General features: G+C 42.4%; 1 protein-coding gene across 1 annotated transcript; it reads left to right on the top strand.

Moving 5' to 3' along the window:
* Nucleotides 1-5,224: 5,224 nt before the first annotated feature.
* nat15 (N-acetyltransferase 15 (GCN5-related, putative)) lies at nt 5,225-16,319 on the top strand. The gene is made up of 6 exons (XM_012857931.3): nt 5,225-5,453; nt 8,037-8,152; nt 9,671-9,800; nt 10,357-10,453; nt 11,719-11,953; nt 13,644-16,319. Exons 2-6 carry the CDS (start codon nt 8,043-8,045, stop codon nt 13,798-13,800), a joined length of 729 nt encoding a protein of 242 aa, XP_012713385.1. The 5' UTR covers nt 5,225-5,453; nt 8,037-8,042; the 3' UTR covers nt 13,801-16,319.
* The last annotated feature ends 300 nt before the right edge of the window (nt 16,320-16,619 follow it).

Here is a 16,619-nt window from a genome sequence, read left to right as displayed (position 1 = left end):
GCCAGGACGCAGGGCACCCCTGGGGCCTCGTTTCCCTGGGGCCCATGGCCGGATCCACTCCGCCATAGCTGGCTGCCAGCGGAGTCCACGGGCTCATCCTCGCAGCTCCCCGGGGCTTTGGCATTGGAGCTGTTGGTGGATTTCCCTGGGTTCGTCTCTCCTCTTCCCTTGGGAGGGGGAAACAGATTTCCTGTGTTGGCCCCTCTTGGGCACCTTTACTCTGGGGTCCCTTTGGGCATCTGGGGTTTTGGTTCCCCTGGCGTCTGCCTCGGTGCTCTGGGGGGGGGGGGGGTCTTTGGCTCTTCACAACCACTATTGACCATTTTTCTCATAGATAAACTTTACATGCACAAGCGCTCTCTCACAAACACCTACAGGTGCTTGGATCCAGGTACTTACAGACTCACTTCTATACAGAAAAACCCCTATTATTATATTCAGCTGTCACTTTATACATGTCGTATTAATTAATACTCTATGTTCTTCAGTGATGGTATCAAGGCGTTACTTGATTAAATCTGTAATACTTTATTGGCTGGTTGTGATGTTCTTTTTACATCTCTCTTTGCAGGTGAAGAAGCAGACTGAAGATGTATCGTTCTCTCCCTTTTCTCTCCTCTTTCACCTTTTTTCTTTCTTCTACCTTCTTGTTTCAGTGTCCATATAATATGAAATATTCCCCGCATTAATTATAATAAAGCTTCTTGCATGTACAAATCAAGAGGAGCACTATGGCGAATGCGGTAAAGCTCTGCCTATGAAAATAAAATTTATTGGGCTCTTTTTGGGATTAAGACAACAGTTCTTATTGCCACATCGCCAGACAGGACAGTAAAACAAAAAAGGGGGGGGGGGGGGGGATAATAATTATTGTCATAGATTTTCAATTGAATGTATGTCCGGACTTTGACTGGGCCATTCTAACACATATGTTCGCTTTGTTCTAAACCACTCTGTTGTGTCTCTGCCTGTATGGTTGGTGTCACTTTGCTGCTGGAAGCTGATCCTCGGCTCAGCTCCTAGCCCTTTTCAGCCTCTGACAGGTTCACATTCAGGATTGGAAATTATTTTCTAGATTTGTTTTTAGAAGAAGGATACAGTAGAGAAAATAACTCACCAGCCCTCTGCTGTCTATACTTGTACAGCCTGCAGGATTTCAGTCTGTTCTTGTGTTTTTTTTCTTGGACAAGAGTGGCATCTTGGTTGCTCTTACTGAGCAAACAGATGCACACTGACTCTGCTGCTGCCAATGTTCAGCATGTTCTGATGGCAACATGGGTCTACAGCACACTGTTGGTTCACCCTGAAGCCTTCTTTGCTATGATCTAACATTGTGCACTTACTAGTAAACTAGTTCTAAATTAGTTAGAATTTTTTTTGCCACCAGTCGCCAACATATTACAAAAATTACAAATTAAGATGCGTCTTTAAAACCACATATTGATTTATTTCAAACCAAGTTGGCAATTTCATTGTATCATTACAACATTTAAAAAAAAATTAACATGACAGTTGGGTTATAGAACCACACATCAGAGGGTACAAAATGTGCAATTTATCCTACATCACAGAAAAAATTGAGTCTGGCACCAAACTTTAAATCTAGTATGGCAACTGTGACATAGAAGGACCGTATAAATTATTACTGCAACCCTTAATTTTTGCAGTTCCTTTTGGGTTTTCCATCAGTCTCATATTCAATGCAAAAGGGCAAAAGCACTTAACATCTACTCGTTCAGTGGTCGACATATTTTTTAAAGCTTTTCCGTGACTTTGCTGAAATCTCTGAAAATTGCCGATTGGTTTTCATTTCCTCCACATGTGCTTGTGTAAATATGTCTTTTGGTATAAAGTGGAAGCTGGGAAGGCAGCAGATGGTGCCCGGACGTGATAATCAGAGTTTATTTGGGGTTGTGTTTGATGGAAAGTTTCTGTTACCTTCAGTTTCATAATTTCCCTGCCAAAACCAACACTCCTCCCATTTAACTGGTTTTTGTTTTTGTAGAGTCGCAGGTGAACGAGTTCCATCCTGCACACAACATGGTACCAGCCATAAAGAGATCAAAGCAAAAATCGTTTTTTTTTTTTTTTTTTTTGCACAGTGGTATTTTATTTTGGGGGGAGGAATGGAGAGAGGAAACGAGCTGCATGATTAAACTGTCTCACATAACTCAAATGATGACCTTGAACCTTTGTTTTGAATGTTGTAACGAAAAATGAAATCTGAACAGGTGGTGCATGTGTTTATGTTCAGTTCCCCTTTGAGTCAACGATTTGCCGGACCAAGTTTCTCAGCATTCACAGCGACATGTCTCCAGCTTTGCAAACATAAAGAGTGAGACTGTCTCCTGTTCTTCACAACAAAATAGTTCAGACTCAGTCAGCCTGGAAGATGAACCGCCGCACTAGTCCCAATAGTTCTGTAGCCTCGGACAGCTTTTCTCCCAGGATGGCCCCAGATTCAGATCCATCCATCTCCCCATCTAATCAGCCTCCCTGTGCCTACAGTTGAAAAGCATCCCCACAGCCTGATGTTGCCACCGCTGTGTTTCACCAAGGGGATGGTGTGTTCAGGGTGGGCTGCAGTGCTTTGTATTTAGCTCTGAAAGATTAGTTTTAGTCTCCTCTGACCAAAACACCTTCTTCCAGGCAAAAAAAGGTTAATAAATAGCAAAACTGGGCTTCTATTCTGAAGCTGAAGACGTTTCACTTCCCATCCAGGAAGCTTACTTACAAAATGTCTGGAGTAGTGCGGAGTTCCAAGCTTTATAGACCTGCCAATGAGGCCTCGTTGGAGCTTAGTTTCACGTATAGATTAATCTGGAAATGATCGCCCCAACAATGGAGAGTCATTAGGCTCATCGTTAGCCTGGTTTACAGGAGGATTGTTGTGGTCACATGCGAGGAGGGGTGAATTGGGGTGAAACTTGGTAGGAATCAAACCTATTGCTGTCTTGTAAGTTTTTGAAAGTTGAAACCTGAGCTCTCCTCCTCTGTTTAAAGTTGTTTTTTCTCGCTTTACATAAATGGCTTCCTTCACCCCCCCTTTTGAACCATCTGTCTTCTCTGTCCAAAATGTGAACAGATTGTCCTTTATCTTGGGGTCCAGCTGGACTGCAGTGTCTTGTCCTGAGGAGGTAGCTTTCCTGTGTTTTTCCAATATAAAGATCAGAACGTTCCTCACTGCACTGAACTGCATACACCACTCTGCTCATCTTAGGCTTGGGGGTTTTGTCCTTAAGATGCACCAGCCTCTGTCTGAGGGTCCTGTTTGGTTTGAAATGTACGGGGACCTTGTGTTTAGAGAAAATCCTCCTGAGTTTTTCAGAGACTCCCACAACATATGGAATGTTTAGTGCTTGATCTTCTCCACGTTCTGTGATGCGTCTTTTGGATTTGCTTGCTGATTTGACAAAAGCCCAGTTAGGGCATCCACAAGTTTGGAGAGTGTAAGGTTCTGATGACAGAAAGTTTGCGTTCCAGTGGATGGTGAGAATCAAAAAGGCGTTTATTGTGTCCCCCACAGGGTTTGTGCCAAACAGCAAGCAGGACTATTTCAATGCATTCCCTCTGCAAAAGCTTTCTGTTTTCTGCTTTTCATTCAAGGCCTGTTTTGTGGAGTGTGCAAATAATAGTTGTCCTGTTGACAGATTTCCCCATCAAAGCAGTGGATCTCTAAAGTTTTGGTTCCTTCTTTTAGTTCCTTCTCTCTATATTTCTCTCTTTGCCCGGATTGTCAGTTTCAATGGAGGGCATTGTCTTGGCAGGTTGGCAGGATGACTTGGGACAAACTGCGATTGGAGCTAATTAAGGCAATGAAATACCCAATAAAGTTCCACTACAATTAAAAACAATCCCAGTAAAAAAATGGCTAATGGCCTAATGGCTGCTGCCTCCTCACACACCTGCTGTTTGGCAAGCTACCCTCAAAAACACCAGAAGTACATGAAGAGTGTATAAAAATAAACTTGCACTTGGCTGATTTGAGCTTTCTGTTGGGAAAGCTGACAGCTTCAGGCACACGAGTGAGAGAGAGCACCAAGAAGCCGTGATGGCACATTGGTTTTAAATAAGCCAAAAGTTGTTTCAGAAATAAACATCCCCGTTTTTTTTAAGGTTAATGGTGTGCAAGTGCCTGACCTGGGACCAATTTACCCTCTGCTCTAAAGATTTATAAAATGTTATTGTTTAAATGAAATGTATTGCTTATTTTAGATGCAGAAACATTGCAAGTATTAATATTGGTTGGCAGTCTTTGCCATATGGCTGGGGCGATAAGGCTTAAAAAAATTAAATCATAGATTTCATTATGCCAAATCCGATTAATCGATTTTTTTCCTCCTTTTTGTTTCACAAAAAGAAATTAAAGAAATCATTTTAAAACTTGCTTTTATGTCAAGCATTTTGTCTGGGTGTTGACCTAAATTCAAAGTGCAACTAAATACAAGCTATGAAACATGCTTGTAAAACAAGACCTGCCATTGTAAACAATGAAATTATAACTAAATGTTTGCCGTTGGTGGTAGGGTTAGGGTTAGGGTTACACAATGAGCCAAGAACAGGCTTTACTTTACTTGCGGAATTTCAAACTAACTTTAAAAAAATAAATGCGTAAATTTAAGTGCCTCGTATTGCGGTAAAAAAAAAAAAGTTTCCTCTTTACAATATTTTGACTATATATTTTCCCAAACATATACTCAGAATTGCATTCTATTCTCTTCATGGAAGCCCAGTGAGTGCATCGGTAAAATAAAATCCTGATTTTCCAAAAATGTGATCTTAATTTGTCAATTCGAATTCATCAATTAAATCGATTTATCGCCCGGCCCTACTTGTCCGTGATTGGTAGGCCATACCGTGGCCAGAATAACAAAACATTGCTGTATTAAAAATCTTTTTTCATTAATCTGATGAAGTATTCTAATTTTCTAAGGAACTGAAGCCCCATCTGTCAGCTATTTTAAAAATCCAAGCTCAGGTACAACTGAGATGCTCTGCTTTTTAACTTCTTATTTTTAACTTCTCATTTAATAATGTCAATTATGTGTCCTTAAGTTCTAGAATAAACAAACACGCAGTTGGGGGAGGGGGGGTTAAGGGATTTGAACACTGTAGCAAATCACTGCTCGTTCATGAGAAGCGCCAGAACGGGCGGCGGTCATCCCTTCTGGCCGGTGTGTGGCAGTGATGAGCCGACAGCTCTGTGACGCGGCGTAAAGGGAGCCGTAGAAGAAGAAGCGTCCAGCGTCAGGCTCCAAACAGGAAGAAAACATCCGAGCCAAGGGGCTGGTGTAGCAGCTTGCGTCGGAGTGGCTCGGTAATGCGGCAGCTTTGAGGGTGGGAAAGCAGCCGGGGCCCGTTATCATGCTGTGTCCGGAGTAGTGACAGAAGCGACTGAAAGCGCAGGAACCCGGTGCTGCTCCACTTTCCTCCGGTCCGACCGCTGAAACGAGGTGAGCTAGCTTAGCCACCGAGCGTTGTTAGCTTGGGGGGGCTAGCCAGTGTGTGTTGAGCAGGTTCTATTAGCACAAGCCGTTGTCTTATATAGCGTTTAGCTTCGCTGCATGTTTGTTATTTTATCTACTAGTTAACTTTCCTGCCAAACCGAAGCTCTTCGGCTTTCCACGGACTGGATCACCTGCTCGGGGCTCAGTATGAGGTCCATATAACTCGCCACATGATGAGTCCTGTTTCTAAGGCCAGTCAGAGGGACCAGATGCTGCTTCAGCTGGGATGGCTAACAGATTGTGTTCTAGAACAGAGTTCTAACCAAGCATGTATCCTCACTCCCCTAAGACTCCATCAGAGGTGCTAGCTGGCTTTAGCCTGGCTTTGGGTGGACGGTGGCGGTGGTGCGGGACAAAGGGAGCGTCGCTCCGTCTGCTGCTGCTTTCTGTTCCCACAGACTCCACTTGGCTATAATCCAAGGCTTGTTTTTACAGTCATGGTCAGGACATCCGGCGCTTTGCAAAAGGGTTCAGACCACTTGAACTCTTTCACCTTCTGTTGTGTTTTAACCACCATATTTAAAAGTTTTGCCTGGATTTAGGGCTGGGTGTCATCTAGAATGAGGCGATACGATTCTCAATACATTGCTCACGACACAATACGATTCTTGATATAAGTTAGCTCAGCGTGATTTGATTTGACTCCAATATCGATATTTGTTACTTTCAAATTAATCCTCAAAGTTATTGAATCAACAAAACCAGCCAACTATTCTATTTATGTTCATTCTATTGAACACTGGTATATTGACAGCAAAACAAAGTGCATTTGGTTCAATGCATTCAACGTAGAAAGCAAAAATGTGTCCAAACGTCTGATTTTAGGAATAAAGGCACTTCTAAAATCCTGCCAGCCGTTCAGCAAATTAGTCTCACTTGCACTTCCTCGCTGTGAACAGTAATGGTGTGCTGTAATAACCCTTCCTAGGGGTTGGGAGGTATATCGATATTGAAAGCCAGGCTATCGATATTAAATCGTTTTTAAAAACATCGATATTAATCTTTGTATCGATTTTTATGCACAGCCCTACCTGGAATGTATGTGATAATCTAACCCAACGTTACAGGCAATTAAGAAATACTGCTTGGTTTTCATTTTTTCTTTAACAAATAATCTGAAATGTCTAGTTTATAATCCTACATTGTTTCTATTGGGAAATCAGTGAGTCGTCTCTACCTCTTTCTAATCTGACAGCTGTGTTATTTAATAGTTTTATTAATCCAGGTTGTTCCTTGGAGGTTTATAAGAGGAGGGTTAATAAACATAAACAACGGCGTCACGATGAGCAAGGGATGCAGCAGAGAGGTCCCGGTTAAAGCTGTAGAACTGTTCAAAGCAAGGAAGACGGCTGGAGCTGAATACACGACCCTTCTGCTAGGAAACTCGTCATAGTTTGCAGGACACCTGAGTTTGACCTGGAGATTCACCTTCTAACAGGACAACAAGTCTGCTGTGGAGAGTGTGATCTCGTCTGCCATCAGCTGTTAGGGTAGCAGCACCAGGGACTTAAAAAAAAAAAAGCTAAACCAGCTGATAAGTAATGCTGGTTCTGTTCTGCGGACTCTTGTAGAACCTCTGCAGACCTCATGTTATCCGGTCAAAGCCCAGATCTATCTACACATAAGAATATATGTCAAGACTTGAAAATTGTTCATCATAGATGCCTTCCACAAAAACAGAGTGAGGTTTAGCTACTTTGCAAACGATAAGCAGAAAAGTCGGCCTCTAGATAAGCAAAGCTGGTAGACATGTACCTGGAAAGGCCGGCTGCAGTTAAACTATAATCTATATTGTATCAATTCAGAGGAACAAAAAGCAAATGGCTGTCGTACTTTTCAACATTTTATTTAGGGGAAAAAAACTGCATATTATTTTCCTTAAAAGGTTCGAGGTTAGTGGATATTTTTGCCGAGGCACTGTCTGGTTTTTATCCCACGTTGTTGTAAGATTTGAATAAGGATTTGCCTGTTTCCACATGACCGGGTTACGCTGCTCTCTGTTCTCGGGATCAGCTGCAAGAGTCATATAAGGAACCAGTGGCACAACAGACGTGTGATAAGTGTTGGATTTTATGACCTTGGAGCGATCTTTGAGTGATGCTATGTTTGCTTTGTGAACTACGTGGCCAGGATGTTTGGTTACACACGACAACATTAACCAGCTTCCTGTTGTCGTTCATATTAAGCGAAGTTCGTCATGACAGGTTGGATCCACGTTTCAAGCTTTGGTTAGGCTTAGCTTGCATTCTCAGCTTACCATAGACCTATCCTTAAAGGTTTCCTGCTCACAAACATTATTTTTGGGTTTAAACGTGCACACTTGGACTCAGGTTTGCTTTAGGCTCTCTCTCCTTCAGGTTGGCGGCGGACCTGTCCATCTCCTGGTCTACACCAACACTCCAAACTCAACAAGCTCATACGCCAACATGCTCCGCTGTTGCGGGCCGTGCATGTTGGCGCTGAAACGCGGGCTGATGTGTGTTTGCAGACTGACTAAAGCCTTCCTGTGATTTGTGTCGAACCCTGCAGGTGTGAATGAGTGACGTGGTGCCTCCCACAGCTCTCAGTGAAGTCCAGCTCCGCTTCCTTTGTCACGATGACATAGAGAATGTCAAACTGCTGTGTGGTGACTGGTTCCCCATCGAGTAAGCTTTCTTCCATCTCTGTGACGCATGTATTACACCAAAGAAACACAGAATCTGTTCTTCACTGTGATCTTTATGTATGGCAGAGACATTTCTCCCTTTGCCTTGCAGAGAGAAGTGATCGATTGTTTTAGTATTGTGAGGGGACGTAGCTGTGATCAGACGACATGACAACAAAGCTCGTCCCGCTCTTTTCTCATTTGGTGTTACATTAAACAGGGTTTTTGCCCGTGTGATGTTGGTCATTTATTAATAATTTGTCTCTATACAGCGTGTAATTCTGTAGACTTTCTTGTGATTGTTAAGATTTTAAGTCATAATCTGAGTATTCCAAAACTATAAGATTGAAGGAAATGGATACATGATTTTTTTTCCTTCTGTTTCACATTGAAGGTTTGTGGCTGTAATGTGACAAAATAGAGAAAAGCTATAATGGATGGGGTTATTTTACATCCCTTTATGTCAGGGGTCTTCTAATCTAGTCCTCGGGGTCTGGTGTCCTGAAACTTTTAGTCGTGTCCCTGGTCCAACACACCTGGATCAAATCTCCTCAATCTGCTGTAAAGATCTCCACAGTTCTGCTATTGACCTATTTGGCTACGTTCTCACTGCAGGTCTTGATGCTCAATCCAATTTTTTTTTTTGCTGAAATCTGATTATTATCTTTTTTAGGTGGCTGTTCATACTACTATTAAATGCGACCGCCATCATATCTCTGTCTCAACGGTTCAAGACCACACTGCAAAAAGGGAACTAAATATAAGTAAAAATGTCTTGAAATTAGTGTATTTTCCTTTGATTTGAGCAGGTAGATAAGACTATTTGCTAATAGAATGAGATTTTTGCACTTAAAACAGGAACAATTCATCTCTAAAATAACATAATTAGACACCCTGCACTTGAAATAAGACGATATAGATGAATTGTTCTTATTTTAAATGCAAAAATCTTATTCCATTGGCAAATAGTCTAATTTACCTGCTCTAATCAAGGAAAAATACAATGATTTCAAGAAAATTTCACTTACTTTTAGTTCTGTTTTTGCAGTGCATAAAGCGACCCCCATGCGCAGATAAGAGAGATGTGTCACACAGCAGTGCGCTGTTTACAGAAATAATGGTGAATATCATTTTGGAGCGCTAGCTGCTACTGCTGTGTGTGTGGATGACGTGAAAGACAGATAAATTGCGACATGACCGTTCAGACTGACGCTTTGAAAAATATACAATACGTATCTGAATTAGTACCACATATGGAAGTGAGACAAACTGAATTTTTTTGGGGGGTGGAAAGATCAGAATTGGGCCGTTCACACTGGTATTAAAAAGAAGGATATGGGTTGCATTTCCCTGCAGTGTGAACGTAGCCTTGGACTCGGTTGTGTTGAAGATGACACACACAAAAGTTGCAGGACACCCCTCCCCCCCGAGGACTGGAGCTGAAGCCCCCCTGCGCTACGGTCGGCATCTGTGCGGCGGCCTCGCTGACCCACGGCTTCTCTCTGCCGTTTGTCTCCAGGTACCCAGACTCATGGTATCAAGATATCACCTCCAACAAGAAGTTCTTCTCCCTCGCTGCCACCTTCAGAGGAAACATCGTGGGGATGATCGTGGCCGAGATCAAAAGCCGGACCAAAGTACACAAGGAGGTCAGTTCTGCTGCGCCGCTGAAAGCCGCGGCTTAAATGAACAGTTTGGACCTGCTCTCTGAGGAAATGTGAACAAGGGTGACTCTGTCAGCTGCCAGCTGGACAAGTCAGACGCCCATGACTGGCTCAGGGAGGCAGCTTTAAGTGCATTAATTACACAAAGCCTAAGCCTTGTTGAAATGCTAAATGTGTGAGAATAAAACTGACTTGATGTACAGGCCTAAAAACTCTTAAGTGCTGTTAAATAGGGCCAACGTTTTGTAAAGAATGCTGACAAATCACTGCCAGGTGTACATCGATGATATCCTTGAAAATCTCTTTCACCCACTTTGGGCAAAGTCTTTGTTCCATAATGTTGGCTCTGTGATTTCAATTTGGAGCCATTTGCATTTTTAGAATTTGCCTTCCCTGCAGCTGGTTTGCATAGGCGCAGATGCAGCCCGTGTAGGGATCAGGGAGATGGATACAAATGCCGAGCAATGAGAACCTGCTTGATGCTCCTGGAGGACGTTTCATTCTAATGCTTTTTTTTTCTTGTGCTTTCTGCTTGTGATAGGATGGAGACATCCTGGCCTCCAGTTTTCCTGTGGACACGCAGGTCGCCTACATCCTCAGCCTAGGAGTGGTCAAAGAGTTCAGGAAACATGGCATAGGTAAAATGAAATCCTCAAATGTCATTAAAGGAGATTAGTGGTTTTCTGGGTGCTTCATGGAACAGGCTTTAGTTTTGATGGAAGCTCAGCTTGGACTCCTGACTTGAGACAAGTTGGAAAATAAATGTACACCATCTTATATTATGTGTAGTAGACAGTATATTGAACTGCAGTATGGATGCAGTATATTTATCTTTCAGGTTGAATTGCATGCAAATAGGCTGAACACTGCTGGGATGGGTTTTAGTGACTGAGGTGTTACAGTTCACAAAGAGTTTAGGGGGGCACCATGATGACGGAGAAGGTTGAGGAAAGTGTGGGTTAATGATTATCATCATTCCAATGTTTTAAATCTAATGTTGCAGTTTTGTTGTCTCCTGATTATATTTAAAATCCATTTCTGTGATGAGACTATTTTCCATTTGTTTGCCAACGAGGCTCCCATTTGAACAGAGATGAGCTCTAGTGACGGTTATTAGTTTCCTTTATTTGGAGTGCGACGGCCACTCGGGACCTGTCGGGCGTGGGAGTGGTGGTTAGAGAGCCCAAAGGTCGGTGGTGCACTACTGGGTTTGTCATTCTGGGTCCCTGAGCAAGACCCTTACCACAGATTGCTCCCCTGGCGCCACTCGGCAGCACACTGCTCCCTAAGGGACGGGTTAGACGCAGAGAGGATGTTCCCTTCTGTATGACTATAAAGGGAAATATTGATCAAAAGAAGGAAAGAAAACGTCATTTCCATTGTGACATATACTTGCATGCTTTGTGTCACAATCAGTGTTTAATACTGAAGACTTGAAGTACGTCCTGTCGCAAACTGCTTTGCCCAAAGGCTTCCACGGTGCATCGTCTGTTAGAACCGACACCTTTGTTCTCTCTCCAGCGGCTGTAAAAACCAAATAACACGGCAGGAACGGTGCGTTCCTGCAGGTTCTGGTTCAACAGCTCTCCTAGCTTGTTCTTGGCACACATTTAGGGCAGAACATATTTTTTTATGCGCTGTTGGACAAATATTAAGCAGTTAGGCAGTGCCAGGGCAGCGTGACTGTAGTCGCTGGATATTCAGTCGAATGTTGGCATCCCAATGGTCAGTATTAACCCACCTATTTTAAGGCGTCATTTATAATGAACGTAGGGTGGATCCTATCGGGATAAAATTCACTGTCTTTGTGTTGTTAAATTCAGATGAAACATTTCCTATGACCCAGTGCGTCTGTAGTTGAGCTGCCATTTGTCTGATGGAGCGTCTCCCTCTAACCGCCCAGGCTCCCTGCTGCTGGACAGTCTGAAGGAGCACATCTCGACGACCGCTCAGGACCACTGCAAGGCCATCTACCTGCACGTCCTCACCACCAACAACACTGCCATCCACTTCTATGAGAACAGGGACTTCAGGCAGCACCACTACCTTCCCTACTACTACTCCATACGCGGCGTCCTCAAAGACGGCTTCACATATGTGCTCTACATTAATGGGGGTCATCCACCCTGGACAATATTATATCCTTTTGCTCTTTCTAACATGTTGAGAGATTTGCTAACCTCCTCGGTTACACTGCCCTGCAGACATATTAATACCCTTTAACTTTTCTTTTTTCTTTTTTACATTTGGTTACATTAAAACCACAAACTTAAATGTAGTTTATTTGAATTTTAGCACACATCAATGAAAAGTACTGTTAATTGTGGAGTGGAAGGAAAATGATACACATTTCTAAACAGTACGGCGCAGCTGTAAACCTACCAACACATGGCAGTCCAATGTAAACCAGGGGTGTACAACGTGCGGCCCATGGGCCAATTGTGGCCCCTGGGCTGCTCTTGTGCGGCCCTCCAACTGAATTTCAAGAAAGATTTGGCCGACCAGTTCTGGTGGCTTTTTGCAGATGAAACTTTTTATTTTTAACTAGGGTAAATTTCTTATAGACAAGTTAAAAATCTTACAATTTAATGTTTAATTTAATGTTCAATACAACATAAATATTTCTCTTAATAAGCCCACTTTTTACACTTGATTTAATTTCATAGTAAATAGGATGACTTTTACTCAAATGCAGACTTTGGTGCATTAAAATCTGATTGGAATTCATTTAATAAAATAGGCTGAAAACAGTTTCATATTTTTTTTCTTAGAATGATCATATTTTGTTGGGCAGGGTTAGTATTTTTGGTTATTTATTTTTATTAATTTTTTGGCCCTCGAGTGCTTTCGATTTAACAATTTTGGCCCAATAGCTGAAAAGTTTGGACACCGCTGATCTAAACTGACCGGCTGGGCAAAGAGAGCTTTATTCAGAGAGGCAGCCAAAGGGGACATGATTACTCTGGAGGCGCTGCAAAGATTCACAGCTCAGGTGGGAGAATCTGTCAACAGGACAACTAATTAGCTGCTCTCCCCAAGCCTGGCCTCTATTGAATAGTGATATTAAAAAACGAAAAAAACTTGCTGAGGGAAAGTTGTAGACGGTCCTGTTTGTAGTTTTCCACAAACAAAGCAAGCATGGGGAAGAAATTGGTCAGATGAGGCCAAAAGTGAACTTTTTTTTTTTTTTTTTTGTTGTGTTCTACATCCAGAACGCTGTGTGATGGAGAACTAACACTGCACGTCACCCCAAACACGCCTCCTCACACTGACACGTCTTCACAGGCGAGTTAAAACCATCAGTTGGTGAGAAGGTGGACGTCACTACTTCACAATCCAGGAAGAAAACCTATTAGAGCTGCGACAGTGTTCACACTGTGGCCAGGAGGACGGCTATAAACGTACGGGCAGAACTACAGTTAAACGGTTCAGATCAAAGTGCATTTTTGTGTTTGGATGTTCCAGTCAATGTAAAAACCTATTTCCACTTAGGAATGTGCGGCAGGATTTGAGATTACCGTTCAGAGGCTCCCCATTCAATCTGACTGGTCCTCGGCTGTCTTGTAAATATTTCACTAGATGTGCTGGTAGGGGCTTTTCTCTAAAAAAAAAAATCTTTAAAAAAAAAAAGTATTCTCTTCCTTCCACTTCACAGTTAAGCCCTCATTCCCATTGATCAATATCATAAAATCCCCATTTATCCCTCTGTTTCTGGGTGGAATGCGTCAAAATATAATGATGTACTAGACGTAGGAATACATTTGCAAGGTGCCGTATATAAATAAAAGTCCTTGTAATATTGTGAGGTTTTCCTTAACACTGCTCCACTGACTATATCCAGCACATCGGTTCAACCCTGGCCAGCCTGAGCCCCTGCTCCATCCCTCAGAGGTTGTACCGCCAGGCCCAGTCGCTGCTGCGCTCCCTGCTCCCCTGGTCCAACATCGCCTCCAAAACCAGCATACAGTACAGCAGAACCATGTGACGTAAAGCGGCGGAGCCCATTCAAGACGGGAGCTTATCGCTGTCTTCACCGCATCCGCTGGATGGCTGACGCTCGCCGTCTCCCTTTTTATCTGTTATTTTGTAGGAGCTCAGCTGTCCCGGTCCCCGTCAGTCTTCCCCTGTACAGACCAAGTTCACGTTCTTAATCTCTTACGGATTTCCTCCTCCTGTTAGCATGACAAAGGACTCAGGTTAAACATTTCCTCATTCCCTGTGCTGGATTCTTACCATTCATTTGCAAACACATTTGGCCCCAAACCTGCAGATAAAAACAGGGTTCTATAGATATAGTAGCTGCAGGTGATTTTTGGAGGGAAGAGAAACCCCACAGCTTTTCTAGTTATTCACATCCTATACTTGGCTAGAGATACATAAAACACTGTTTCTCAGGTTACGCTGCCTGTAACCTGTCTTTAGCGCGGTTTTCCACACTCGAGCCGATCCAGCCTGGCTTGGAGCCCAGAGAGCCAATAGGGAGGATCAGAAATGACACGCGGGAGAACAGCAGAGATCATACTGTGAGGGAAAGGCTAGCACACACACCAGGAACCATAGAGAGAGTGAAGTTTTACCACTGCATATCCTGTCTCCTTTCATCTTATCAACTACTGTCAGATACTGTGTAATCTATTTGTATATACTATATTTAGCTAATATATAAATTTATCTTAATATGTATGTCGATTCTATTGTACGTTAATGGGCTTAGTTGGACGATGACCCATCCTTGTCCCCTTTTTTAGTGTAGATTTAAGCCTGAAACATTTGCAGTTTTATAAAGTTGACAGTGGAAAAACAAAGCAAATTTTATGAATGAGATTACAGATGAGTTGGTTGAAATCCATCTGATTAAACAAAGGTGGCTTTTTAAAAGGATTTAAGTGGGCCAGTCATTTCATTTTAACTGGAAATCTTCCCTACAAACACTCGCAGAATACATTTTTTTTATCAGCATACAGTAACATTATAGTTTAATTCATAATGATTGTGTGTCTGCATATTCTGGCCTCTTGATAAGCAGAAAAGGCTCATAGCTGCGTACGAGATCAACGTCTCTAAGCGGTTTTCCAGTTCTACCGCCAGCTCAATTCGTCTAAAAGAACTCCTTCTTTTAGTGATTTTAAAAGCTCACTGAGTGCAGACTGTTTTTTTCTTTCCTCTCTATTGTTATAACATTGCTGCTAATGTGAAGAAATTTCTATTTATTTGTGCAGATTTTAAAAAATTGACCCCGTGTAGATTTTTATGTCAGCCAGTGAAAGAGATTAGGACAAACGACCACTTTGTGTCCCTGCACACATGCGGGTGTGTTTTTTTCTTTCTTTCTGTCTTTTGTTGTGTGTGTCCGTCTATCGTTAACGCTGCGTTCCATTCGCCTCAGAAGTCAGAACTTGGAACAACGTCACTAAAAACCCTGTAAAAGGGCAGTTCCTATTATTTGAGCTGAGGTTGTGTTGAGGTGATGAGCAGACAATATCTTACCTTCTGTAGATAAATGTTGGCTAAATCAACCCCAGTCTCAAAACATCAGAGTCCATATGAGAGATGTGTTGTTTTTTTTAAACCTTTTATCATCGTAATGTTTGGATTGGTCGATTATTTACCCAGAAGCCACACAGGTAGTGATACCTGGAGACAGCGCAGCATCAGTGATCTTCCTGAGTGAAACGGATACTAAGAATGGAACATATTAAGCGTTTCCTATCAGTCTGTTCTAAAAGCATTGACTTGTAATAATAGTAATGGTCGTTTTTAGACTCCAGTTTGAAGGCAGTAGAAGTCTGCTTTGGTTTTTGCCATGAGGGTAATCTCTACTGCAGGTAAGATATTGACTGCTTATCACCATACAGCAGAAGCTCACTTCAAATATTCAGAACAAACTATTTTATTTAAAAATGTTCCTGCTGCACGTCCCAAACCCTGCAGGATTTGCTGTGCGTTGGGTTTAGTGACTCAAGCTGAGTATCCAGTTGCATTCAGATGCTGGAATGTGTTCCCTACCAGAGAAATGAGTGAAGGCTGTGCAGCAGATTTGGCACAGAATGAACTGACTGAAGCAGTTCTCACATCTACACGTTTGCTAAAAAATAGAAAATTTTCAACCCCCCAATTTAACTTCCAGGTTCAAATGGAAAACACGTTCAGCGCATGTCGGTGCCAAACTCTGGTGAACAACGAATCCTAAATGTGGCTTTATCAGAGCAACAATACAGTTTCTCAGTCTCATTTTGTCCTGCTGGAGTCGAGAGATTTTACACACATGATCTACTGTATCAGCCAGGGAGGGAATAATAGGTTGTTGGAATGTTTTGATTTTTTGTTGGGATTTTTTTTTTTTTAAAACTTGGTATCGTACTGGGATGAGGTGTGGGCGACGGTGTGAAAAATAAAACTTCTTTGTGCAAACCTTAACATTTCTCACCTTCCCAGCCCTTTGGGAGGTGATGCAAGTTCTTTGCAAACATTGTTTATGCAATAAATTTGTTTCATTTCAGTTATTGCAAAGTGTTGGTTCCCTCTTTTCAACCTGTTTTATATTGCTCAGGTGTATTAATTGTTTATGTGACCCAACCCTCCAGGCGTGAGCCTTTCCAGAGGTCTCTGACCTCTCCTCAACCCTTCTACCCTCTGCATCTGTTGTGGAAGGACACCTCTCCATCTATCCATCTACTGGTGAAAAATTTAGACGGACTCACCGTGGTTATCGTAACTCTGGGCTTTTGTGAAGTGTATAACAAACAACCTCAATGATTTTTAAAAACAGTCATCAGGCACACAAATTTTAATGTAATCTCAGTT

Source organism: Fundulus heteroclitus, chromosome 16 (genome assembly GCF_011125445.2).
Source record: "Fundulus heteroclitus isolate FHET01 chromosome 16, MU-UCD_Fhet_4.1, whole genome shotgun sequence".
NCBI classification, from domain to species: domain Eukaryota; kingdom Metazoa; phylum Chordata; class Actinopteri; order Cyprinodontiformes; family Fundulidae; genus Fundulus; species Fundulus heteroclitus.
The sequence above is the reverse complement of the archived record's forward strand: the minus strand, read 5'-3'. Positions and strand labels throughout refer to the sequence as shown.

Excerpts from the sequence above, each read along its gene's own strand:
- nat15 (XM_012857931.3), top strand. The coding sequence starts at position 8,043 with ATGAGTGACGTGGTGCCTCCCACAGCTCTCAGTGAAGTCCAGCTCCGC. Across the intron at positions 9,801-10,356 it reads GGACCAAAGTACACAAGGAG|GATGGAGACATCCTGGCCTC; the intron begins GTCAGTTCTGCT and ends TGCTTGTGATAG. Across the intron at positions 10,454-11,718 it reads GTTCAGGAAACATGGCATAG|GCTCCCTGCTGCTGGACAGT; the intron begins GTAAAATGAAAT and ends CTAACCGCCCAG.